The sequence below is a fragment of the Momordica charantia genome (genome assembly GCF_013281855.1).
Source record: "Momordica charantia cultivar OHB3-1 chromosome 5 unlocalized genomic scaffold, Mcharantia_2.0 BLBB01000005.1, whole genome shotgun sequence".
In the NCBI taxonomy this organism is placed as follows: Eukaryota; Viridiplantae; Streptophyta; class Magnoliopsida; order Cucurbitales; family Cucurbitaceae; genus Momordica; species Momordica charantia.
Window position 1 is genome coordinate 1,027,572 of NW_028275163.1, and position 26,047 is coordinate 1,053,618.

Genomic DNA, 26,047 nt, shown 5'->3' on the forward strand with positions numbered 1-26,047 from the left:
GATCAAACTAGATGTTGAGGAGTCTCTCTCAACCGTTTATAACCACATAAATCTTTATGTGGGACCCACAAATTTGTTCCCGTAAATAGGAACTCATTGTCATACGTAGGGATTCCTCGACTTAAGAGCATATAAGCAGGATTCTTGCTTATTTAAGCGTCAGAGTGTATTTTCTTTTGTACATGTTCTCCATCACGAAGCTCGCTCCATATGGTTTGGTCTTATTCCACCTCACACGTGCTCTCGAGGTAGTTCAGGAGTTGATGTAAAAAGTTTTGTTTCTAAATTGTACAGAGAAATAAGCCAAAAAGACGTTTGAGTCTTGATTTTAATAAGTTTGAATTTATAAAATTTGAGACTATAAAGCTTGTTTGTATATAATTTGTTACTAGATTATAAGTAGAGAGAAATAGGTTATACAAATTGGAGTTATGTAACCAATGTTAAGGATTTGTAAATAGTTTGGGATTAGCAAATCCATAGTTGAAAATTAAAAGTTCTGAAAATTTAGTTTATTAATACTTGAAATTTTGCAAGCATTTCAAACAGAATCTTGACAACATGAGAAAATCGTTATTAAATATACATATTTGAAAGACAGATAAGAAAGCAAAAAACAGCTAAGGTATTCATTTCAATTATTACCATTTCTTAATTTTCACAGCATAAAACCTTGTCCTGCATGTTGTATTTTCTTAAAATAATTTTAAATTTTTAATGAAATATTCATTTTTTAAAAATATTAACAAAATTGTCTTCTATAATATATGGCCAACTTAACTTATCTACTTTCTCATAAATATTTGTTTCTTTTCATGAATAGTAATTTATTTCATGAAATTTTTCACCACATGGTTTAAAAAAATATGATTTTATTTTATTTTTTTAATGGATATCACTTTTGATTAGAAAGTTGAAATAAGATAGGCTTGAATTTATCAAATTGAAAGCTACAAAATCTAATGGGAGAACAAAATAGATAGAAATAAAGAATGTAATGGTCAATTCATAGCCTTCATTAATTTTCCTCCAACCTAGGCCCATGAATGTAATGAATTTGTGGTTGGGGGGCATGGGATGAAAATGGATATGAAAATTCCATTTTCTTTGACTCTTTTTTCCCCCCCTAAAAGATCAATCTTGGAGAAATATATATTATTTTTTTAATTCAAATGTTTATATATGGATAGATCTAAATAGATGAACATATTTGAAAGCCAAACCATAAGAGAAAGATAAGTTTGTCTATATATATTTTTAGTAATGTTAATACTTTTTTTAATAAATATATTTTATTAATAAAAAGTTAATATGAACAATATTGCACTGAGATGAGTCAATCAATTCATTTTCATGCTAAAAATGATACTTAAAATTTTTTAAGTCCACTGTATTTACATGGATAGCATAAAATAAATATATATTTTTTAAATATAGCAAAAATGTTGAAATTTTACAAAATAAAAAATAATCAAACTCAATTAAAATGTAATATATAGTCCAGTAAAATAGTCACATTTATCATTCATGCTATATTTTTGTTAAATAATTAAGATATATTAATTGATAAATTGGCAAATTGGGTCAAACTTTGATAAAACTATGGATCAAAATGAGAAGGGGGATTGCAAGATTGGTTTCATTAAAATAATACATTTAAAAAAAAATCAGGCAGATTTGGACCAATGTATGCCTAGACTTCTCATCAATTGAGTCAATTCTTTATTTTATAATAACAATCCCTGATTTAATGTATTTGAATAATCAATGGGCAATTATTGATGAACAAATTTCATGTGAACTTACAGTAATTCACACTCATAGCTTAATTATTTTTTTTTTTCTTTTTTGGGAATTATATTTTTGAAAATTGCATGGTTTATATTGTAAAGAAATGCAAGTGTGACAAGAATCCCATTATGTGAGCCCCACTCTACAATTTTGGCAGAGTTATCTATTTTTTTATATTCTTCTGAACCTACGATTTATTTATTTATAATGAGATCCAAGAGAACTCTTTGTATATTCCCACGAATATGTTCTTGTATTTTTAGATTTATCTACAGAATAATTTGCCGTATTAATTAATTCCTTTTATACCTACGAGGATGTATTCTAAAAATAAATTATACCAAATTCATTAGTAAAAATATTGTTAAGAGGTCAAATCAAGTATAAATATATGTCTTGAGATACTCGTGTCCAAATTGGCTTACATTGAACTAAAAGGTAAAGCTCAACTCGAATATAATCTGAGAAGAAACCTATTTGAAAGTAAAAAGGAAAAGGAAAGAAAAAGTTTCTTTGTCCATTTTAGTGGAGAAAAGCCAAACCTTAGATAAAATCCTCAACGAAAGAGAAAAAAGAAAAATAAAAGAAGTCAGATTTCACTGCAGGCCTAACGCATGTGCCCTAAATAAAGCTCTCCCACTTTTCTATCCTTCCTTATTATTATTTATTGTTATTGTTATTTTGTTTTTAAAATTAGTTGTTTTAATAATTTCTAGTGGACCCCACCGATCTGCTTTTCAAGATCTGATGATTAGGCAGACTCCTAAATCCGCCAATGTGGACCGTTTGATTTCGACATCACGAAGGGCTAGTGGCGAATGGCGATATAGATGTGATGACTTCGGAGTCGGCCACTTTTATTGGGCCCCGCGAGCTTTATGGGCCACGGGCTTCCTTGGGCCCACTCTTCAGGCCCATCATCCTCCGTGACACAAGCTTGATGTTATTATTCAATTTGCCAAATAATAAAAATATAGAAGGAGAAGGAGATGGAGATGGAGAGTCGTCTATCTTTGAGATGGACGGTTGAGATTTATTTATTTAGATTACATAAGAAATTTTATACACGCGGCTTTGCAATTGTAATCTGGAAACACGTGTGAATAGCAAATATAGGGAACGACGACGTTTCATTTGATCCCGCCGTTTGTGCGGAAAATTATGAGAGCCACCTGCACTAAAAAAGGAAAAAAAGAAAAAAGAAAAAAGAAAAGATTTGTCTGCATGGTGACTGGTGAGTGTTCAGCCATGACGTCATGTGATTAAGTACAGATAATCAACCTAATTTTCAGTGAAGCTCGATGATTATCTTTATTGGAGTGTTTTGACCGTTAAATAATAATAATTTAACAAACAATTACGATCTTTTTCTTTTTATATAAGTTTAAATATCTCTTTCAATTATTAATTCTTGAGCTCAAGGTGTTTTTTAGTCTTTAAACTTAAAAAGAGAAGAGAAAAAAAAACAATTGTTTTTTTAGAATTTCTACTTCCAATTTATGTCTTATTTAATACTTGGCAATAATACTTAGCTCAACCAGTCTACGTGACTTTAGTAGATACTCAATATCAAAATATTGATATGTATATTTATAATTATATCATCTATTTATTAAACAATTGACGAGAAAATAATAGGGAATGACTAAACTTAGACATTTTGAAAGTTCAATTTTATACTTGCTTTTAATTTCTCGATTTTCAAATTTCATATTTTAGTCTCTGAACCTGTATTGGAATTATTCATTAATTATATTAATACATATTTTAAGTTATGTGAGGCTTAACTTGTTAAATACGGTGCTAGCATCTTAATATTATTTTATTAAATTTTTCAAAAAGACCCAACAACATTCATATTTTATTAATATTTTCATTCACATCTTCGTAAGATTGAGAATTCACTTTTTCATCTACACCGACACTTAACATCTAGCTAATAACATGGTCATGGGTGAAATTGAAAACTAACACGTGGACCACTCCCACGAAGCCACGTGGACTTAGGCTATAGATCAGGCATGGAGGAAAAGCTATATCATACGATAAGTATGGTTCCTACCTTAAGCAGAGTTGCAAGGTATCTACTGATATTTTAAAAAGGACAATTCTATTATCAAAATACTCGTGTGGCAGTCAAAATATTCTCTCACTGACAAATATACTAGTGAGACTCTTTCCCAAATCTTCTCCCTACAAAGAAAGGAGTCAAACCATTGTTAGCTCACTATTAATTAAATCCAAGTCCTAACTTAAGCTTCGGATTACATTTAGTCTATCACCTTTCGAATCACTTCGATGAGGCTCTTTGGCCAGACTTTCGTAGGCACGTCACCTCATCCATAATCCGACCCCAACGGATATAATTTTCAATTACTTAATTTAAAAAAAATCAAAGAGCAAGGACAAATTAGATAAAGAAATGTAAAACTGATTTTGGAAAAGTATAATAAAAGAAAAAAAGAGGGAGACGAAGCTTTGTTTGTTCATCAATGGTTTGAATATTAAACGCAAACGGAGGATTGGCATCGTGACTCCATTAACGACCATCGGCTTATATAAGAAACAGACAAAAGACAAATGGCGAAGAAAAAGAAAAAGAAAAAAAATTGCAGGAAAAACTTTCGAACTTTCTCTTCCAAGTTGAATCCATGGAACTCACAGTTCTCTCGTCTTTCTTTCCAACCACTTAAAATCAGCCCCCACTCTCCCCTACACAGATGCCAAACTATCGTCTCCTTTGTCGGCCATTTCTCCTTCGCCGAATGAGCTCTGCTTTTTGTTCTTCCCTATAATAATCTCTCCCAAGATCTCTCCATCCTCTTGTTTTGTTTTTTAACTTTAATTTTGGAGCAGAAAAGGCTTGGTTGGAGAATTTGGGGTTTCCGCTGGTGGATTTGATCAGTATGTAGCTGAATATAACATGAAAAAAGGGGGGGAATGATTTCTCTCTAATTTATCGCTATTTTCAGAGTGCCAAGTGTTCGATTACAGCCGCAAAGTGCTGGAGATTTTGATTATTTTTCTTTCTGCCCTTTATTTTTTTCCTGCCCAATTCATAAATTCGGCGTTTTCCCATTATTCCGCGCCCTGAATTTTAATCTCGATCTGTCCTTTTTCTTTGATTCATGAGTTCCATCTTCTTCAGCTTCTCGTCAGAAGATGTGAGTTGGAAGAAGACATGGCGGAATTGCTGTGTTTGTTACCCCCTTTTCGACGAGTGATGGCTGTGAGGTTTGTAAGTTTTCTTACTGATCCTTTTATTTGCATTCACTAAGAATTGAGTCTGAGTTTACGATTCTGTGCTGTTTTTAAATGCGTACTGCGGACTCTGTCGCTCTTTGAATCTGAAATGAACTTCCTAGGAACTTTAAGAATCCACTTTGTAAGGGGAATTTTCCTTTTTGTTTCTTTCTTTTTGTTAAAGTGATATTTGTTTTTATTCGGCAATGCTGTTTGACATGATAATGGCTTCCTCAGGTGCTAAGTTGCTGGATCTTCATGTAGTTTTGGTGGAGGCAATGGTTGTTAATATGGTTACAGATGTTGTCAAGTCAAGGGGAGGATTTTTAGTAAGGTTTTTTGGATTTTGGCTTTCAATCACTCTTCTCTTTTGTACTACACAAGGGTTGAACTTAGAAGGGCTGTCCCTTTTGGAGCTGAAAAAGACTTTTAAGGATGAATTTGATAGTTTGAAGAACTGGAATCCCACGGACCAGACACCGTGCAGTTGGATCGGTGTGAAATGCACTGCTGGTGAAGCTCCGTTCGTATGGTCACTCAACTTGAAGTCGAAGAATCTTTCTGGATCTCTAAACCCTGCTATCGGTAAATTGATTCACTTAACTTATCTTGATCTCTCTTACAATGAGTTCACCGGAAATATTCCCAAAGAGATTGGTAATTGTTCAGGTCTAGAATACCTTTCTCTTAATAACAACATGTTTGATGGGAAAATCCCACCTGAATTGGGGAAGCTTTCTTCCTTGAGGAGTTTGAATATTTGTAACAATAGACTAAGTGGTTCGATCCCTGAAGAGCTCGGGAATTTATCATCACTAGTAGAGTTTGTGGCGTATACCAACCAGCTCACCGGCCCGTTGCCTCGTTCTATTGGGAATCTCAAGAATCTGAGGAGGTTTAGGGCTGGACAGAATACTATTTCTGGAAGCATACCTTCCGAAATAAGTGGGTGCCAGAGTCTTAATATGCTTGGCCTGGCTCAAAATGAGATAGGAGGGGAACTACCAAAGGAGCTTGGGATGCTTTATAACCTAACCGAGTTGATTCTTTGGAATAACCAGTTTTCTGGTATTATTCCTGAGGAGCTCGGGAACTGTACGAGCCTCGAGGTTCTTGCGCTGTATGCAAATGAGCTGGTTGGCCCCATACCCAAGGCATTGGGGAATCTCAGATTTCTGAAGAAGTTGTATTTGTACAGGAATCAGCTTAATGGGACCATTCCAAAGGAAATTGGTAATCTTTCGCTGGTTGAAGAAATTGATTTCTCAGAGAACTCTTTAACTGGTGATATCCCCTCAGAGTTAAGTAAGATTAAGGGTTTGCGCTTGCTTTTCCTCTTCAAAAACCTGCTGACTGGTGTTATACCAAATGAATTCAGCACCTTGAGTAACTTGACACGGCTCGATCTATCGATTAACGATCTTAGAGGACCTATACCATTTGGTTTCCAATATTTCACTAAGATGGTACAACTGCAGCTTTTTGATAACTCTCTCAGTGGTAGTATTCCTTCAGGGCTCGGACGTTACAGCCGGCTTTGGGTAGTTGATTTTTCAGTAAACAACCTAACCGGGACGATTCCTTCTCACCTTTGTCATCATTCTAATCTGAGCATATTGAATTTGGAGTCTAACAAGCTGTATGGAAACATTCCTCCTGGAATCCTGAACTGTAAATCACTGGTGCAACTTCGTCTCGGCGGGAACATGCTTACCGGGGCATTTCCATCAGAGCTTTGCAACTTGGAGAACCTTTCTGCCATTGAATTGGGCCAGAATAAATTCAGTGGTCCAATTCCGCTGGATATTGGAAGATGTCTACAGTTGCAAAGGCTTCACATTGCGAACAATTTCTTCACATCTAACTTACCAAAAGAAATTGGAAACCTCACTAAGTTGGTCACTTTCAATGTTTCATCTAATCGGCTCACTGGTCAGTTACCACTTGAATTTTTCAACTGTAAGATGCTTCAACGACTCGATCTCAGCCACAATGCCTTTACAGGCTCTTTACCGAATGAGATCGGTTCCCTTTCGCAACTGGAGCTTCTCATCCTTTCTGGAAATAAGTTCTCAGGAAACATACCTGCAGGACTGGGAAACATCTCCCGTGTGACAGAGTTACAGATCGGCGGTAACTCATTTTCTGGTGAAATTCCAAAGGAGTTGGGCTCCCTTTTAAGCTTGCAGATTTCAATGGATCTCAGTTACAATAATCTAACTGGGAGAATACCCCCAGAGCTTGGAAAACTTTATCTTCTGGAAGTTCTCCTTCTCAATAACAACCATTTGACTGGACAAATTCCTACCGAGTTTGACAACCTTTCTAGTTTATCAATCTGCAACTTCTCCTACAATGACCTTACCGGGCCGATACCTTTGATACCATTGTTTCAGAACATGGGCATCGATAGCTTTACGGGCAACGACGGACTTTGTGGCGGACCTCTTGGTGATTGCAATGTGGATTTTTCTTCTCATACTACACAATCGGAAAGTGCAAATACGTCACGTGGTAAAATCATCACAGGAGTTGCTTCTGCTATAGGTGGGATCTCTCTCGTTCTAATTGTGATTATTTTGCATTACATGAGACGTCCACATGAATCTTCTTCGATGCCGAATAAGGAGATGTCGTCCTCTGACTCGGATTTTTACTTACCTCCCAAGGAGGGATTTACTTTCCATGATCTGGTTGAAGTCACAAATAACTTTCACGACAGCTATATTATTGGAAAGGGTGCTTGTGGAACAGTTTATAAAGCCGTGGTTCATACCGGACAGATTATCGCAGTTAAGAGGTTGGCATCAAACAGGGAAGGGAACAACATTGAGAACAGTTTCCAGGCCGAAATTTTGACCCTCGGAAAGATAAGGCATCGAAATATTGTTAAGCTTTATGGATACTGCTACCACCAAGGTTCCAATCTGCTCCTTTATGAATACATGGCAAAGGGTAGTTTAGGGGAACTAATTCATGGGTCCTCTCGTTGCTTGGATTGGCCAACTCGGTTCACGATCGCTGTTGGGGCTGCAGAAGGTCTTGCATATTTGCATCATGACTGCAAACCGAAGATAGTTCACCGAGATATCAAGTCGAATAATATTCTTCTCGATGATCACTTTGAAGCCCATGTTGGTGATTTCGGTCTTGCAAAAGTGATTGACATGCCTCATTCTAAATCGATGTCAGCAGTTGCAGGATCGTATGGATACATCGCTCCTGGTAAGCTCTTCTTTAATAACCCAAATATCAAAATTTTTGACATCCATGTGAATATTATTATTACGATCAAATGTTGAACTTTTGTTTAAGACTTCAAATTAAAACATGACATTTTCATCTTGCAAACTTGGATTCTTCTGAAACCTTGAAGCATACCTCCTCTCTTTTTTTGGCTGCAGAATATGCTTACTCTATGAAGGTTACAGAAAAATGTGACATTTATAGTTTTGGGGTGGTTCTTCTTGAGTTGTTAACTGGGAAAACTCCTGTACAGCCATTAGATCAGGGAGGGGATCTTGTAACATGGGTGAAAAATTTCATCCGCGACCATTCATACACGTCGAGAATATTTGATTCTCGGTTGAATCTTCAAGACAGAAGTATCATCGATCACATGATGGCGGTACTAAGAATCGCTTTAATGTGCACAAGTATGTCTCCTTTCGACCGACCATCTATGCGGGACGTTGTGTCGATGCTTATAGAGTCTAACGAGCAAGAAGTCAATTTCATTCCATCTCCGGATTCCGACCTTCCCCTCAAAGATAATACCATATGACAGTACAGTATAATCCATTATTGGAAGTTTCATCAGATGCCTAAAGATTGCTAGTTACTGATATGTTCCCCCTGATTTTTTTACAGGAAATTGATTGGTTTCATAGTTTTCTTCTTCTTCTTCTTCTTCTTCTTCTTCTTCTTCTTCCTTTAGAAAAATGTCCATTGAGTTAACTTATCAGTTATTGGGGCTGGGGGCAATTGGGTAAAGATAGGTATTTTCTCCAATTCTGTATTTTTGTGAAAGAAACTAAAACAGTTTTTATGTACAGTTGGTAATACCATTGTTCTGTATGTAAAACATCAGTGTTATCAATAAAAGTAAAAAATTCTGTCATCGTTCGATCCTACTACATTTGACATCGAAGAACTCTATGAATATTTAATATCTTAAATAGGTGGCCTCCACGATTTATATTCATGTTTCGATATTGGAATTTAAATAGAGGTTGAAGTCGGTCTTAAAGAAACTAAAGTGCAGTGACTATGAAACTCTATTTACAAGTCAAGAATTTGATATGGAAGATTTGGCGTGAGAATGAGAATGGCCTAAGAAAAAGGTGCTAGTGAACAGAGTACTTTTTGACTTTCTATTTGGTTAAAAGCAAAGTTCCATATTGAAAATTTAGGGCAGATCAAAAGGGACCATCAGAGTCATTTGTATCCATAAAAAAAAAAAAAAAAAAAAAAAAAAATTGGGGTGAATTCTTCTGTGGCCCTTCTATTTGAAAATACGTGTCCAAACCTCAATTCAGACGAGGACTAGAAGGAACTAGCAAAACTATCTGGGTACAAAAACGGGAGCTCAACTCGTAATGGACCTAGGACGTTGATATCGCCTGCAAATGATCTGATGATCATCGGCCAGGTATGAATTTCTATATAACCTAACCAAGTACGGTTTGGCACCATTTTTTACTAAGTACTAACTTAAGCTTCAAAGTGAATGTGGTGGAGCACCACACTAGTGTAAGGTTCTATTTCAGATTATCACCTTGATTGACTGGGCGTCCACTTTGGATCTAAATCCGACCGTCACCTCATTGAAAATCCAACATTTGTCGTTTAAGTAATTAATCTATGTGGATGATATTGATGACAAAAATATTATTTTAATGACGACGTGACCATACCTCAACTTGTTAAGATACATCATCTTTATCGATACTTTGAAAGTTCAAATTGCTACTCACATATATTATCGAACTAAAAAAATATTATTATTTTAAATTGGTCTTTATTTTAAAATAATAATAAAGTATTGATTTTTTTTTTTTTTTAGAAAGATAAAGCATTGAAACTTACCTCTAGTGTAGACTTTTATTTTTGTAGGGATTTAATGATGGATTAAAATAAATAAGAAACGTGTAACGTAGGACATAAAATAACATAATATTCAACTGCTTTTAATTCCATAAAGAATTTAGTCAAAAGCAAGATTTTGGTCCATTCTACAATGATATTTAAATTTCTAAAAAAAAAAATTCTTCTTCTTGAAGTTTATTATCTTGACCAAGTTGAGCATGGAAAGCTTCTATCCTATCAAAATCTTTGAAGTATAAATCAAAACAGAGTATAAATTTAGATACCCAAAAAGTTGCATTATTTAATTGATCTACACATAACATATTTCATTGCAACATTAAAAAAAAAATCATTATTTTTCTTACAAATATTTGGATTGATTTAGATGTAGTTAAGCTCCGTGAGCATTTGTCAGTTTTAAAAAATTTAAAGACTATAATTAAATAAAAAATTATTAAAAGTGTAAGAACTAGAACCACATTTAATCTTATATTGAGATTTATGAAATGTTGATAATATCCTACTTAATAGGATTGTCATCTTTTTATCACTAAATATATAGTAAAAAATAATTTAAAAATCTCTCTCATTACAATAAACATACGACTTCAAGGATAAGGTAAAGACAATGAATATATTCCCCGTCTCCATTTTCGAAATAAAATTAGAGGAAAGAAAATGTCTCATTTCTAATTCTCTTTATCCCCGCTCTAGATATATAGCAAAAAAATTGTCATTTTAATAATTATGAGAGTAGCAGTCATATTACAACGATGACACTTTTTTCCCTCTCTAAGTGTCGAGTTGGATAGACAACCATACATATTTAGGGAGAGCTCGTGCATCTTATGACAAATTATATATGTCAAATGTTTGGTAGCTTAGGAACATATGAAGAGAGAGCCCAAATGGGACATAAAAAATTGTTCTCTCAATATATTAAAGTGTGTGGAAAAATCTTGAAATACCAAAAGAATAAAATGTTAATGTTAGATTTTATCATATTGAAATCAATATATACTGTTATAAGTATGTTTCATCCCGTAGAAGTTGACGTTGCATTTTGATACGTAACATAATTGTATATGTATACTTATTTTTAAAATCATATCGTGTTAACAACATAACTGTAGTTCAATAATAATTGACATTTATTTGTGACTAAGAGATCGTGAGTGTACCAAAAAAGAAGTTTTGAAAATACAACTACTAAAATAAATAAAAATTGAAAGTACGTGAACTAAAATAAACATTTTTTAAAATATCAAACCGAAATAATATTAGAAAATTACCTCCCTGCCCCTGCCCGTAATGTGTTAATGGGATGCCCGTCGGCAGAAAGTGAGTGTTCATCTTGTTGTTGTTCGAGATTTTCGTGGGTCGCCATCTCTCAATAAATACTTGGATGAATGAAGGAGAAGGACACCTCTAAACTAAAAAGTTGACATTGAAGTTTGAATTTCATTTTTCTAATTTCAAAAGTTGACTGAGAAATATTTCTTTTTTTCAACTATAGGTTTAATAGGAAGCTAAAAGAATCAGTTATTATACCTACATACATTAATTTTGAATTTTGAATGAAGTTGTGATCATAATTGGCATTTCCTTTACACAAATTTATTCCATCTTTTTTTGTTCGAAAAAAAAAGATAAAAATTCGAAAATTCAAAATAAAATAATATTTAGGATTTGTGTGATGCCCATTATGTTTCTAAAAGATATTTTGACTTATAATATTTCGAAATTGGTTTTTGAAATTTAATAGTTTTAGGGGGAAAAAAACATATTTCATAAGATATCAGAATTTTTTTCGGATGTCAAAAGCTTTTTTTTAAAAAAAAAAAATTATTAACTAATAAAGGAAATTGATACTGAACAAGTTTTTTTAATTTAAAAAACAGAAAGCGAAAGACAAACGATTATCATAAGACCCCTGCTATTTGCATTTATTTTTCAGGTAACCATATTTCTACCTAATAAATAGGTCTAAGAATTGAGGTTTAAATACTATTTTCGTCTTATACTTTTAAAATGTTTGATTTTTTGACTTTCTATTTTTGTTCATTTTAGTTCCTGTTGAATCATAAAGTTGTCCAACTCAACGAATTTCGGCTCGAGCAGGTGAGCTGAACCGTGACCTCCTGAAACTGGACCTGCGAGATAGTGAGCACTTCGATGCTAAAGTCAGTAAAAGCCTGAGCTTAATGAGAGAGAATCAGGATGTTCGCATACTTTTAAATGAGGGAAATGATCCTATTTATAGCCAGGACCTCCGACAGCATTCCCGACACAGCTTCAACGGCTCTTTAAGGTTACTGTGAAACGCGGCGTACTGTCGTGGAGTTTGTCGGAGGCGTGACCAAGTTGAAGAAAGCCAATCGAATCGCACATTTTTGTAAGAACGTAAGTCAAAGTGAACTTGTTCGGCTCGGCCACTTATAGGTCGAGTCGAGGAATGAATACTTGGCCGTTATTTTTCGAGCCATGTGTAACAGTTTGTTCATCCACTCAACACTTGCCACGTGTGTGCTTAAATCAACCTCCAACAGTTCCTATACATTTTTTTTAATAACTATTTTGGTCACCATTTGCAAAATGTTATTCAAATTTTATAACGAAAACCATTTAATACAAATTTATTGTTATGTTTCAAGAAACTTATTAAAGGTGGTGTATTGTTGAAATTGTGACTAGAAAAAGATTAAAAGATTGAAATAAACGAAAAAACTAAAAAAATAAGGATGAGAATAAGTCTCTTACCATTTAAAAAGAAAGCAAATGGTCCTTTTTACTATTATTGGAAAGCACTCCCTCTAAATCCTTAAAACTTTTTAAACAATTTTCATGGTGCCTTTTGCTTCTCTTGATTGGATCTAAGCCCAATGGAAATGAAGGCATGTGTTCTAATATATTCCTTCAAGTGTTAGAGAATGACTCTCGATTGAATAAATGCCACTCAAATAGAATTGCCCCCCACATAAGACAGCACCATAAGGATTTTCTGTTTATCCCCGTGGATTTTCTTTTTTTCTTTTTCTTCTAACTTAAACTAGAAATTCGAATATTTGATGTATAATATATTATTTCCTCTATTTTTATTTCAATTTAATGCATTAACTTCTAATATTGAAACTTTTTTCATGTTGCATTCCTATTATTAGACAAACACTCTATTGTAAATGTTTAATAAGGTGTTGACACCAATTCGAATAAAATCATTGTCATTATAATAACAAGAAAGAAATTTAATCTTCCTAGATAAGATATAAAAATTGATTGAATGATATGTATTCAGTCACCTCCAATTTCAGATCAATGCTAGTTGTCCAATTTGAAGAACAAAAAGATTTGATGTTACAAAGATAACATAATTTTTTGTAACTTCATATGGTGGTTGTTAATTCTTAGTATGTGGTGATTCGAATTTTGCTTGGTCCCATTCAAAAGGCCCCCGGTGTAATTATTGCATCTAAGAAATTTATAAAGTTAATGATAGTATACACAAACAAACGTTTTACACATAAATGTGGAGTTGTGATTCGCATGGAGGTTGATATTGCCATTCGAAAGGATATGCTCAGATGAACCGATGCGAAGAGTACTAAGATAGATTCAATATAATCATTGGAGTCCTCGTATTTGTTTTGTTTTCTTGATTTAGTGAGTTTCTCCTTATAATCTTCCTAATGATATAATATTGTCGACTTTTTAAATTCAATAATGATTGGACAACTTTTTAGATGAAAATAAATACCTCAATTTGACGATACAGTATTGTCAACTTTGAACTTCAAGCCCACATAACTTTTATTTTGAACTCTACTCTAAAGGCCTATAGCTCTCTCCAAGTTTTCTTCCATCTCCCTCTATCACCTTCTAGTTTGATTGTTTTTTTTTCTTTCATTCTTTTGGCACCTATTAAGGTTAGAATAAAAACTAAGTTTACCCCAAATCATTAGTTTAATCCACTCTTCTGAAGTATTCTTTTAACCACCTTAGACGCTGCGGCATATAGGAGGTTGGCACTACCATACCAACACAATTTGAATAACAATTTGAATGACAATGATGTTAAGGATAACAAGTTCTACATATCTCGATAATGATATAATATTGGATATAAGTCTTTATGATTTACTTTTTTATATCACTCAAAAGACCTTGTACCAATAAAAATAACTGTCTCGAAGTATGTATCATGGAATAACCCCGACCTAAGAATATTATTCAAAAAAAAAATCTAGGGCGAAGAGAGTATCTTTTATATGACTAGAAAAAAAAAGGAAATGATGTCTGGAAATTTAGGAATAAATTGCAGTTCATACCAACCTATAGAGGAGAGGAGAGGGAGGAACGAGGAAGCGCATGTGATTGTGAAAATGGAGGAAATCTGTACAGCCATGTCAGGCAAATCTTTGGCGTATACTTGGGCCCTGCATCAACTTAATTGGTCCTTTCTGTAGTAGATATTATATCTTTGGTCTTTTCAAATAAGATATCTTTCATTTACAATCTTCCAAAACGAATCTACAAATACCTATTTAACAAGCGGAGCCGAGGGAGAACTATTGTTAACTATTCAGGATGTTTCAATTTAACCTACAAACTTTTTATATTGGGAGATAAATGGCACTTTGTCTCACCGCTCACGTCTCTTTAATCATATCATTATCCACCTTATCACTTTGTTTTCAGACACTACAAAAAAATATTAACTTTAGAGATTCGATTGCTCTCTAAACTTGGTTTGTTAGTTGTGTTACTACTGCCATTTGTACTTCCTACTTAATTATCCCTTAACTCTCAAAATTGTCTTCAGATTGGGGAGAATAAACTCACCGGGGCAAGATTTCCCAGCTCTACAAGCTTAGGTGGGTCTAACTTCTAGGATTATTATGGGGCTTCTCTAATAGCTACTGATTTATTCCTAAAATATTGAAAATTGGAAGGGGCAATACTATTAGATTTCCAAGTGATTAGCATGACCATATAAGATGGCTTGCTGACTCTAAAACGTAATTTATTTCTTCTGACTACACATTCTACCACCCCTCACCTCTGTCAAGTCTACAGAGAAAATTAGGCCTAAAGTTCAAAAGGAAAAAAATTTTAAAAAAGAGAAAAAATGGAGACAGTAAGATCCAAGAGCATCCAAAAAGCAGAGCACTTGTCCCTGGTGAACAACACCTGACTTTACGTACCAGTTACCATAAAAGGCAATTACCGACCATTATGTGCCACAGGGTTACTAAACAAACATAGTTAATAATTTAATAAACTCAAAAGGAACACCGGTAGTATTATCACAGACGTGGTTTCTCCAAAACATAGAAAAACGTCACCTTTTTACTAAGTGATACCGCGCTTGGATATTCGAGGAATTCAATTCCCATGGTTAAACTCAATACTTATAACTCAGAAAAAGCCTTCCATTCCGGAGATACGCTAGAATCTAGCTATGGAAAGGCCAAGACGATGACGGTAAAAGTAAAACTAGTAGAGAAGTAGAACAGAGTTGAGTCAACTTAGCTGGTCTGGTGCTTTACCACGAGAAATCCTTCTTCCAGCTTACTTCGTCGTCACTGAAATAGAATCCATCTTCCATAACCAGCCAAGAGCATTTCCTGAGAGGACTACAGCGATAGATATCTCTTGGTACCTTGAATGCATCAAAACTCTTCCTCGTCCGGTCCAGTTTGACCGTGCATGAGAATTGAGAGGTTGTAAAAATCCAGAAGTTGGTCCTGACGAGCCAGCCGAAATCATCATGCTCCTGGAGCGCACGCCCGCCAATATCATTGTCTTTGGACGCACACCATATCACCAGAGGCAGTGAGGAATTGTTTGTGAAGCCATTGATCACGCGGACTTCGTATTCTATGCCATACAGTTGCTCTGCAGGTAACAATGACACGAAAACAGTGAAGAATGGGAAGAAAATGAGCATCAGAATGCTAATGAGAATCTTCATGAAGTAAAATTGCTGGTGCAAGTGATGGCAGTCTTTCTCAAGCTTTATACGGTCTCATCTCATCTCAAAGCTAGTTTTTCTAAGAATGGTAATTCTAGACCATTTACGTTCTATGAAATGAATAGAGAATGTACTAGTTCAATGAAATGCACTTTTACTATTTCTATTTTGTATTGATAAATATTTAGACTGTATTGAAAGAAATGGTTGTGAATATTTAGATATCAGAACCCTATTTTGTCTTTTCTAGATATTCTCGTAAACAAATCAAGAGAGGATTATATGCTTCTCCATTAATGTGATACGTGTTCTACACATCGAACATCTGGAAGAGAACTATAAATGCACACCCACTAGCCGGGACGCGGCGCGTGATTTTTTAGGACTTTCTTTACGCAAATGATTAAAATCTTGATAACATTGTATTCAAGTTAGCCCCTGAAGAAAATGGCAGTGCAACTTATTTATCACGCCGTGGACTAAAAAAAAATGTTAGTGTTCATGAGTTGATTATAATTGTTTACTTACTTCGATGATGATTTTCTTTTTAATTATCTTGTAGTCCTTTTTTTAGATACTTTATAAAATTCTAGCCCAAAAAAAAAAACTAATTTTCAATAACCTATTTTTTATTTTTATTTTTTAATTTATTAAGACTAAAAAGTGAAAATTTTAGACAAAAGAACTGGTCAGTCAACAGATCTAATTTTTAAAAATAGAAAACTGAAAAAATCATTACCATTGAGAATCAACTACCAAACTATTCTATCAAAAAAAAAAAAAAAAAAAAATCATTGCCAAATTCTAATATCCAACTGTTCATTTTATCTTAGTTCCTGCATGAGGATATTATTCAAGTACTGGCCTTGGATTCAACAAGAGGAATACAAAATATTCTATACGATTGTCGATTAACTATACTTATACTTCGAATATAATAACCCAACAATTTCAGAATACCTGTACTGTTTAGGTCCACTGAAACTGGCTCCAAAAAATCTTCATGAGCTCCGGTGACATTTTTCATGTTTGAAAGCTGTGGTCAAAGTGAAAGGCAAAGTCAAAATTACTTTATTCTAAAAATACAAACCGGTATTCAGGTAAACTATTGTTACTGGTCACATTTCATAAAACGCTACTTTTACCATTTTTAGAGTTTGGCAATAAAAAACTGACCTCTACACCCTTTCCCAAACAAGGTTTGGCTTCATAGGAGTACCAATTAGATCTCTCAAATTCATTCTTCCACACCCTATCACTATCGTGAGCATCAATATCAACCACTACGGTATAATTAATCTCGATCAACTTTTGGCGCACACAGAGATAAACTCAAATCTTCACCCTACTTAACAAAAAATTAGGGGAAGAGAGGATCTGATATTAGACCCCAGAAAAGAAAAGAAAAGATATAGTGCCTTATCCACTCTACGAAAAAAATGGTGTCTGTCACGGTCCTATCCTGTCATAATTAGTCGTTTAATATTGCAAACGTGACCAATAATACTAGGGTATAAAATGACATTTCTAATTCTCTCATATTGGAATAATATCAGTCGCCTTACCATTATACTAAATTGACGCCTCAATTTCTGTTTACTTGCAATGCAATACGTTCGAGAAAGATAATTCGTTTCTACTTTCACTCGAGCTTTGCAACAGTAGACTCGTGTTAAAGCTAAATGCCATCAATGGTTTCAATCACAGAAATTTTTAACTTATTAGATATTCGAGTAATCTTAAAAGAGAAATGAGTTGTAACCAACATGAATAATGAACGAACCTTACAACTTTTGGAGAGAAGATTACCGAGTTGAGCAGCGAAAAACCTTCCCAATGTCTTGGCACCAAAGAAAGCTGAAGCGGACTACTCTCGACCTCACCACTGAAGCTCGAATCAATATAGTTCATTTGGTCAAGACTGAATGGCACGTGTGGTTCCACTATGGAATCTGGCCTTCGGTTACTTCTGCAACAGAACGATGGTACGGACTGAACCATACATCACTGATCCATGGGCTATAGTGTTGGACTTTTCGGTCTGGAACCGAAAGGAGAAAAAGAAAGCATTAACAATTTGAAAATAGAATTTAAATTTCTCCATTTACTTGAAGCAACGATTACACAACCATGTTTAAGAATATTCCTCCACCTCATTAGAAGAGAGAGAAAAAAAACAATTCGTAATCACAACAGCAAAAGTGCACGAAGGTATTAGCAACGTAGTAGTACTGACAGATAATATTTTTATTTATAAGTGTGCTGACAGCTATGAACAGTTCTATTCATTCGCATGTAAGCGATTATCAAAAAAATTGTGTACCTTTGAAATTGAGATTTGACTTAATCACCCCCACCTTGGTTGCCAAGGCGAGCTATTTCATCTTCAAGGCCAAAGAAGTGACTGAAAAGTTTGTTATGAAGTTCTCTGGAATCGACATGACTTCCTTCCAACAGTGAGAGACCCTGGCGCATAACCTTTAACCCATTCTTTAGCAAATCCATTCCCTTGCTGATTCCTTCAGGAAGCTTTCTCTTCCTGCTAGATGGTCCTTCATCAGTGTCCATGCTCTTACATTCAATACCCTTTTCACATGATTTTAATATCTTATTGAGAACATCCTTTAACATTAGTCCTTCTTTCATAAGCAGTGCTAGCTGGTCACCACTCGTTGTTACTGTGAGGAGAGCCATTTCCTTCTCAAGAAATATCTTAAACTCTAACATAAACCCCTCTTCATTTACCTGTTTTCCTGATTCTAAATCGTACGAAAGAGCTGCATTTTGTGGCACAAACCTCCACAGCTCATCGCAAGAAGTACGTGCAGCAAAATATCCAAAAGCTGTTAGCCCCAAATGTATGAGTGCCCAGTGCCGCTCCTTAAATAACATATGATATAGCTCCCACACAGCGCAGCTTTTGGCATTATCATCAGTTTCTGTCATTTTAATGTGCGCAAGCCCTGCCAAGAAAGGAGCCAAACCTGATTTGCATTCATATAACAGAGGATCTGAGGCTGTTGGTCCTGAGATAAAAAGCTTTTCAAGCTCCAAGATGACTTCCTCCATCTCATTAGATGCATAAAGGTGTTTCATGCACGAGATGATCCCCAACGTTTCAGATATTAGTTTTCTACAGAATCCCTTTACTTCTCCGACTCCAGAAATTTTGTAGCCACGGAGAAGAGCAAGTAAGAACTTTAACGTTCTCACATCAATATCAGAGGTGCTTAACTTCCTATAGGACATTGTGATATCCAAATTAGACAATTATAAATGAGACTGAAACATTGAACTAAAGCTTCATATTAGAGCACTATGTGAAGAAACTCTGAAAAAGATATAACATCAACTTCACTTGTAAATAGAAACAAAAGGAAAACTAGTCACATGGTCGCTAGTTGAAGTTCTAAAAAAACAAAACTACCTACAATTGTGGAAAGTTGAGTCTCGAGGGACTTTCAGGAGTGTGGAGGGTTGGAAAAAATATTATCCTTAACAAGGTGAAATACGAATACCTACATGGACTGTATTGTAGCAGATGCAGAAAATACTGGCAACCCAATAACCCCAGAAGAGGAAGTTAACATTGAAGTCTCATCAAAATTCCCGATGAAGCTCAAATAATCATGAACCATACCCTGAATAGCAATATGTTTAATCTTCTCGGAGAGTAAGTTTAGGGGAAAGCCTTCCAAGATCAAGGCGACCAATATCACTGTAGATAACCGAGATTTGTCCTGAATAAAAATAGCCTCACAAATCTCATTTAGTTTAGAATGTGCACCATATGTAAGCATCATGTTTATAGACCTTGCCATTTTTCTCAAAGCAGAACTGTAAACAAGAACTGGCTCCGAGGATTCTAATGACTTCATTACTGATAAAAGGTTAGAGATGACACCATTCACCAGGCCATTATCAGCATACCGCAACATAAAGCACCAAAGTTCCATAACAATGTCCCAGCAAAGAAAATGAGGATGCAAGAGATTTTCAAGTAAGAAGGATTGCAGTTCCACCCAAGCATAACTTGAAGAGACTGCAACCATGAAAGTCTTCAATGCATGCAAAAGAGAAGAGAACAGAGGCTGCCATTTTAGCTCTGTAGTTTTTCCAGATAAATATAAGAAAGGAACTTGCAGGAGAAGAACAGATGCATATACATCTTCTTGAACTAGATTGTCCAAAAGCCAACTGAGTTTTGTGGTGATCAGTAGTTTTGCATCATCACTGAGATCAAAAGAATACCTCAGCAAATTAAGTAGAAGATTAATGCGGCCAAGCAATAAGGTTTTCCCATTATTCATGCCTTCACAATTAATGGAAAACATTCCATTCATTGGATCAATCCTAAAACAAGCACTAGGATCTCCATCTGGAAAAGAACACCTTTCAGTAGTGAATAACAAGCCCATAATCTCAAGTTTCAGGTCTTGTTTTAGATCAGTGGAATTTACTATACACTTGACTAAATCCAAGCACGTTGGCTCCAAAAGTTCAGTGATTGCTTCAGCTACAGTTTCCAGTAACTTTTCACTGCTTAGTGAAAACTTATATGTGAAGATTGTTAGAACACAGAGAATGATCTCCTTATGTACTAGATATGCTTGGCAAGGACACAGGCACGATATTTTCACAGCATTAATCAGGAAAAATTTAACTGGAAGAAATATTCGTCTGGCTTCAGCTGCAGAGACAGCTTCTTTCGTTACAGAAGACCAAGTCGCTGCTGCACATTTCAGAGGCTCAATGACAAGCGAAACTAGAATCAGAATAGTGCCTGCTATGTTCACTTTTGATAATAATACCACGTTTCCATGTTGAAGCAAGGTAAACACTCCTTTCCATGACACGTTAAGAATGGTAACCAATCCTCCACCACCTTTGGCTGCAATGGTGCCCAATTCACATAACTTCTCGATTATACACTTGTGTACGTTGATGGCATGGTTTGCAGCACTGCTGGTTTTATCAGAATTTTCATCAGAGAACTCCCCATCTAGAGCTTGGGAGTGAACTTCACAAAATTTTATCATTGCATCAATGATCATCTGCACAGCTTTCAATATTTCTGAGCCAAATTCTTGAATCCTCTACTTAGAGAAACAAAGTAGCCATGATGTCAGCTGAGGGACAAGTAACTAAACATCTTTTAAGCTAAAATTAAATAATCAATTAACATACTTGACCTATATAAATAAGAAAGGGACAAATAACAAATAATTTACCAACAAGGATCACACCTGATTCGAGCTAGAATACAATCGGAAAGAGGTTATAGACGCGGGAATTTAAGATGCATGAGAAAGACTGGTGGGAAAGGTTAAACTTGTAAATTTTGCATTACTCAAGGAAAGTATTTCTCGATAAACAATATCATGATTTTCATGAATAAGGGGCTACATGCAACTATGCAAAATTTCAAACGTTTGACCGTTTCATTTAATATACATAAAACTAGAAAAACAAGCAAAGCAAGATATGAAATCATAGAACTGTTAAGAGAGCTAACACTTAAAACTTCGTCCAGGTCTAGTTTCACAAATTAAACCAAGGACATAATTGTACTATGGAGGACCGGAGGTCAATTCATTTGTTGTCATTATCCGAGAAGAGGTAATTCCTATGTTTGGCAAGAAAAGTATTGCACATAACTCTCCAAACTGCTTTGATAGAGTCACCTAATCAAACTAAAGGCCAGTAAGCTCAATACTACAGCTTGAATATATAAGAGAACCATGAAAGTTAATCTGATGCTAACTCTTTTTTTCTTGCTTTGCAATTTATGGTCAAAAAATTATGTAAATTATTACCTGTTCTTGTTAATACTCTTTTTCTAGTGTATAACACAAAACATTTTTACGGCCTTACTAGTTACTAATAATAGTAAGGGAGACCATTTGACCTCTTCTTCATTCAGTGTATCCATTTTCATAATACCAAATCTGATTAGAGATTAAAAGAATTACAGAGAAAATAAATGAACAGAGAATCCTAGAAGGGTTACTCCTTGTCATAGATTTCGACGCAAGATAAGGTGACTTAATAACAGATTTAGCTTTTTTCTCCGTTTTATTATTTATTATTTATCTAAGCTGTAGTATTGAGGTCACTAGCCTCTATTTGATTTGGTGACTTCATCAATAAAGGAAAAGAAAATAAAGATCTGGGAGAGCTAACCATTCAGCTTCTTGACAACAATCAATACATTCTGCAAGCTAATGGTACCTGAATTTCTGATACTGATTCATTCATTAAATTCAACTGTTCCAAGGTGAAATTCTCAACCGTACTCATCAACATCTTATCTTCAAAAAGAGGATATCTTGCCAAAGCTGAAAAACTGGCAGCAGAAAATTTCAACGCATCTAAAAGAAGCTGCACAAAGAAATCTAATCAGTCCAAGAAACAAACCTGCTAGGGAGTAATTTGAAACAATGTAACTAAAAACACAATTTACAATCCTAAGAAACAATGTACCAAAAAGAAAACGCAATTTATGCTTCTGCCAACACAAATTGGAAAGGTAGAAACAGCAAATAAGCAACCCAACCACAAGAAGACAGGTAGAGGGTTGGAGCATTGGCACAAAGCATTAATGAGAGAACGTATTGGTCTCAATGATAGCTTATGTGAGTCCTTTGTGTGATATTATAGGAAACTTCATATTCTAATGGTCCAAAAATTGAAATATAACCTTGGCATTATCAAGATAGCTAGTCAATCTCAACATGGATTAGAAGTACCGTATATTTATCCATACTTTTAAAACTACATGATTTTTTTAAAAATCCCTGATTAAATAAAATATCATGATAATAAACTTACATTTAAGTCGATCAAAGAGCATTGATTAGGAAACTACAATATAAATACACACTTCAAGTTGCACTTCAAGTCAACTGCACGAGCATAAGATAAGATGTACATTAACTAACATTTACCACCTGAAAAAACAGGTTGGAGTGCTCTTCTTCCTGTGACTCCTGGATTGACATAAGTGTCATCTTTAGATGCTTTCCACACCAGATACTTGCCTAAAGAAAAACACATGAATTTAAGTATCTTAGAAGGTTGCTGATTCCTATATAAACTTGCATACAGTGAGAAAAATGAACCGTGTACAGAAAAACAAATGTTGACCTTAACTCCGAGTCTGAGAAACTGTGCAAGAGAACCAGCTGTGTCTTTCTCCAAACGTTTTATGGCCACAAGTAAAATCGTTCTGTTTAATAAGCATTGCGTCACATCCAAACAGGTGAAATCTTCCCAAAATATCAAGCTCTACGTCAAGGTATACAAACATGTACTTAGAAGAAGAATATATAATGGTTTTCTTCAATAAACTGTCTTCTCTAATTAGAAGTAAATAATCAAATTAAGCATAAACGGATTTTTAAAAAATTGCGTCAGACTTTAATTTGCTGCTAATTACGTTCAAGACTGAAAGGTAATTTCGCTACTTCGCATTCACACGCCGTCAAAAATACGCGACAGCGAGAATCGCAGGCGAAAAAGAATTTAAAATGAAACGAATCGCAGAGCGGATACTGTAAGGCCTTCGGCTAACGAAATCAAGTCTGATTTACTTGATAAATCCAAATCCTCCAGCTTAATGAGCAGCTGAATACGACTCTCAACGACCTGTAAAATATATTTGCATAACAATAAGCCACTGGAAGGAAGTATCTCCGATTCTCAGAAATAAGATAGCAGAAATTCAAAAATACTCAATATACTAAAAAATTCGTACAGAAAATTAAGAAACTATTGCAAATGTCTTATTAATTCTAGATATCTACAATTCTGGAGGACTCAACTACGATTCGTAAGTTGTGACAAGCAATCGAAGCATAATCGCAACCGAAACCTAACGAACATAATAGAATTCAACTCAAATTCGTGTTTCGAACACCAGAAGAAAGAAACTCCAAAATGAGAGCCAGAGGAAATGTAATTAACGAAGTGAGATGTAGTGTATCAAATAACGCTTACATCTGAAGACGAAATAGCATCGAGAATGCTCTGCAAATCGCCGCTTGACCTCCTTCCCTCCATCGCACCTCTCGCTCTTTTTCACGCGCGCTATTCACCCCGCTGATGTATTTGAAGATTTCCCGCCTTTAGGATCCAGGAAAAAGAAGCCAGTGGGTTCATTTTATATGACCGTTCCAACTTTTCTATTTTCATTTTCACCCCAAATTTTTGTGTCTTTCATATGGGCCGCCCAAAAAGCCCATACGATACGATATTTCTCTCTCTTACAGCCGTGACGCAGAATATGTGTCTTTTATATGGTTATTTAAAACAATTTGAAATTTGAAAAATAATATATAGTGTTATGGGCGGGGATTCAACATTATGTAACATTTTTAAACCGTTTTTCGCTCCAAAAAAAGACAAACAAACAAACATTTTTAAATAGTTTGGAAGTTTCTCACAAAAAAAAAATATTTAGGAAGTAAATTAAACCACAATCTTGCTAAGTAATAAAAAAACAAACAAGATCAGTAAAATAACAAAAGATTTAGAAATAAACACAGGTTAAAGCATCGGAACACGTGTCCGGGCAGCAGGAGTTCCACTGCCCGAAATCTACGATTACAAAGACTCCATCAAACGCTGTTTATTGTCGACACACACAAAAATACAACGAGTACGACACCAAGACGGAGACCGACAAGTCGACTTCCAATCTAAACTACGAAACCAACCAAAGGCTCGTTCATGGAGAGCCGTTAAAGCCCATGGCCTGGCGAGATTCTCCGCTGGAACCCCACCCACCGCCACTCCCCGATCCAGACCCCGAGCCAGAAGCCGAACCCGAACCACTGCTCGACCCACCTCCACCTCCTCCCCCGCCGCCGCCTCCTCCTCCTCCTCCATTAATAGTTCCATACCCACCCCCGGATCCCCCGCCGGATCCGAATCCAGACCCGTACGCTCCCGCGGCCGTGCCTCCACCTCCTCCTCCTCCGCCGCCGCCGCCGGCGTTGGGCTGCGCAAGGCTGGTGCTTACAAGGATCAAGAGAAAGAGGCAAACGAAAAGCTCCGGTCGAGCCATGGGGATGTGTTTTGATGATATATATTAAGTTGAATTGGAGATTTGGGTTATTTATAGGGAGAATTTGGAGGTGGGGGTTTTTGGTGTGTGGCATTTGGTGAGCTCGCGGCTTGCCAAGGAGGCTGCCGACGTTTAATTAAGCTACCAAGGTGGCGGCCTTTTGGCCGATCGGACGCAACACGCAACGCAAATGGCCTTCCCGTCAACATGCACAGAAAATTGGATAATTCCATCCGCATGCAACTGGGTTTCCATCTCTCTCTTCTTGCTCCTCACTCAATTTCAATTGCTGTTACCATTGCGGATCCGGAATTAATTCAATACTTGGAGTGGCCAAAGCATCAATTTGATGAAAATACTTAGCTAATCATGATCCATCTCTGTCTTTATTTTGACTGAAGTTGAAAATTCACAGCTCATTCTTCTTCTATTTTTACTTTATTATCGAAGATTTGATAGTGGTGAAGAGATGTGATATGTTATTTTTCAATATTTAGTTAATAAACAATGATATCAAAAGTTAAATTTATGATTATTTTAGCTCAGTTATAAATTAGGTATTTGATTAAAAGATGATGAGTTTGAGCAAGTTTGAATTTCCACACAGCTTCGTACGTGTACTAAAAAAAATACTTTATAAACTATTGAAAACTTTAAAACTAAAAAAAGGCAATTTCCTATAAAAACGATAAATAATAAAATACATTTTGGTTAATAATTAATTTTTTCGGATACCAAATGATGGAAGTTTACCTTCAAATTTAAAGGACAAAAATATACTTTTGTCTTTTTAAGGGAGGGAGCTATCATAAAAATTAAATAAAATTAAGGATAAAACTTGGGGTCTCCTCGGTCCTGATCACCATCATGAGGACTAAAAGAGATAA

The 26,047-nt window shown here is 35.3% G+C and overlaps 3 protein-coding genes across 10 annotated transcripts; 1 reads left to right on the forward strand and 2 right to left on the reverse strand.

Annotated features, from left to right (window-relative positions):
• The first annotated feature begins 4,342 nt into the window (after nt 1-4,342).
• LOC111024562 (uncharacterized) lies at nt 4,343-9,154 on the forward strand. 2 transcript variants are annotated; one of them, XM_022302272.2, is made up of 3 exons: nt 4,343-5,029; nt 5,272-8,259; nt 8,439-9,154. In XM_022302272.2, exons 2-3 carry the CDS (start codon nt 5,313-5,315, stop codon nt 8,816-8,818), a joined length of 3,327 nt encoding a protein of 1,108 aa, XP_022157964.1. In that variant the 5' UTR covers nt 4,343-5,029; nt 5,272-5,312; the 3' UTR covers nt 8,819-9,154. The 2 variants fall into 2 exon arrangements, with proteins under 2 accessions (XP_022157964.1, XP_022157965.1); XM_022302273.2 differs by having other exon boundaries at nt 4,343-5,025.
• A 5,202-nt stretch (nt 9,155-14,356) lies between these two features.
• LOC111016155 (S-protein homolog 24-like) lies at nt 14,357-18,094 on the reverse strand. 6 transcript variants are annotated; one of them, XM_088124443.1, is made up of 5 exons: nt 17,877-18,015; nt 17,659-17,771; nt 17,270-17,438; nt 17,054-17,129; nt 14,357-16,017 (listed from the first exon to the last, which is right to left on the reverse strand). In XM_088124443.1, exons 4-5 carry the CDS (start codon nt 17,118-17,120, stop codon nt 15,665-15,667), a joined length of 420 nt encoding a protein of 139 aa, XP_087980569.1. In that variant the 5' UTR covers nt 17,121-17,129; nt 17,270-17,438; nt 17,659-17,771; nt 17,877-18,015; the 3' UTR covers nt 14,357-15,664. The 6 variants fall into 6 exon arrangements, with proteins under 6 accessions (XP_087980569.1, XP_087980565.1, XP_087980567.1 ...); XM_088124439.1 differs by lacking the exon at nt 17,659-17,771 and having other exon boundaries at nt 17,270-17,351; nt 17,877-18,094; XM_088124441.1 differs by lacking the exon at nt 17,270-17,438.
• Nucleotides 18,095-18,436: 342 nt separating this feature from the next.
• On the reverse strand, nt 18,437-25,629 carry LOC111016053 (holliday junction resolvase). 2 transcript variants are annotated; one of them, XM_022291317.2, is made up of 7 exons: nt 24,092-25,629; nt 23,648-23,740; nt 23,240-23,374; nt 23,044-23,133; nt 22,325-22,474; nt 19,616-21,189; nt 18,437-19,331 (listed from the first exon to the last, which is right to left on the reverse strand). In XM_022291317.2, exons 1-7 carry the CDS (start codon nt 24,152-24,154, stop codon nt 18,437-18,439), a joined length of 3,000 nt encoding a protein of 999 aa, XP_022147009.1. In that variant the 5' UTR covers nt 24,155-25,629. The 2 variants fall into 2 exon arrangements, with proteins under 2 accessions (XP_022147009.1, XP_087980564.1); XM_088124438.1 differs by lacking the exons at nt 23,044-23,133; nt 23,240-23,374; nt 23,648-23,740; nt 24,092-25,629 and having other exon boundaries at nt 19,616-21,192; nt 22,325-22,461.
• Nucleotides 25,630-26,047: the final 418 nt, after the last annotated feature.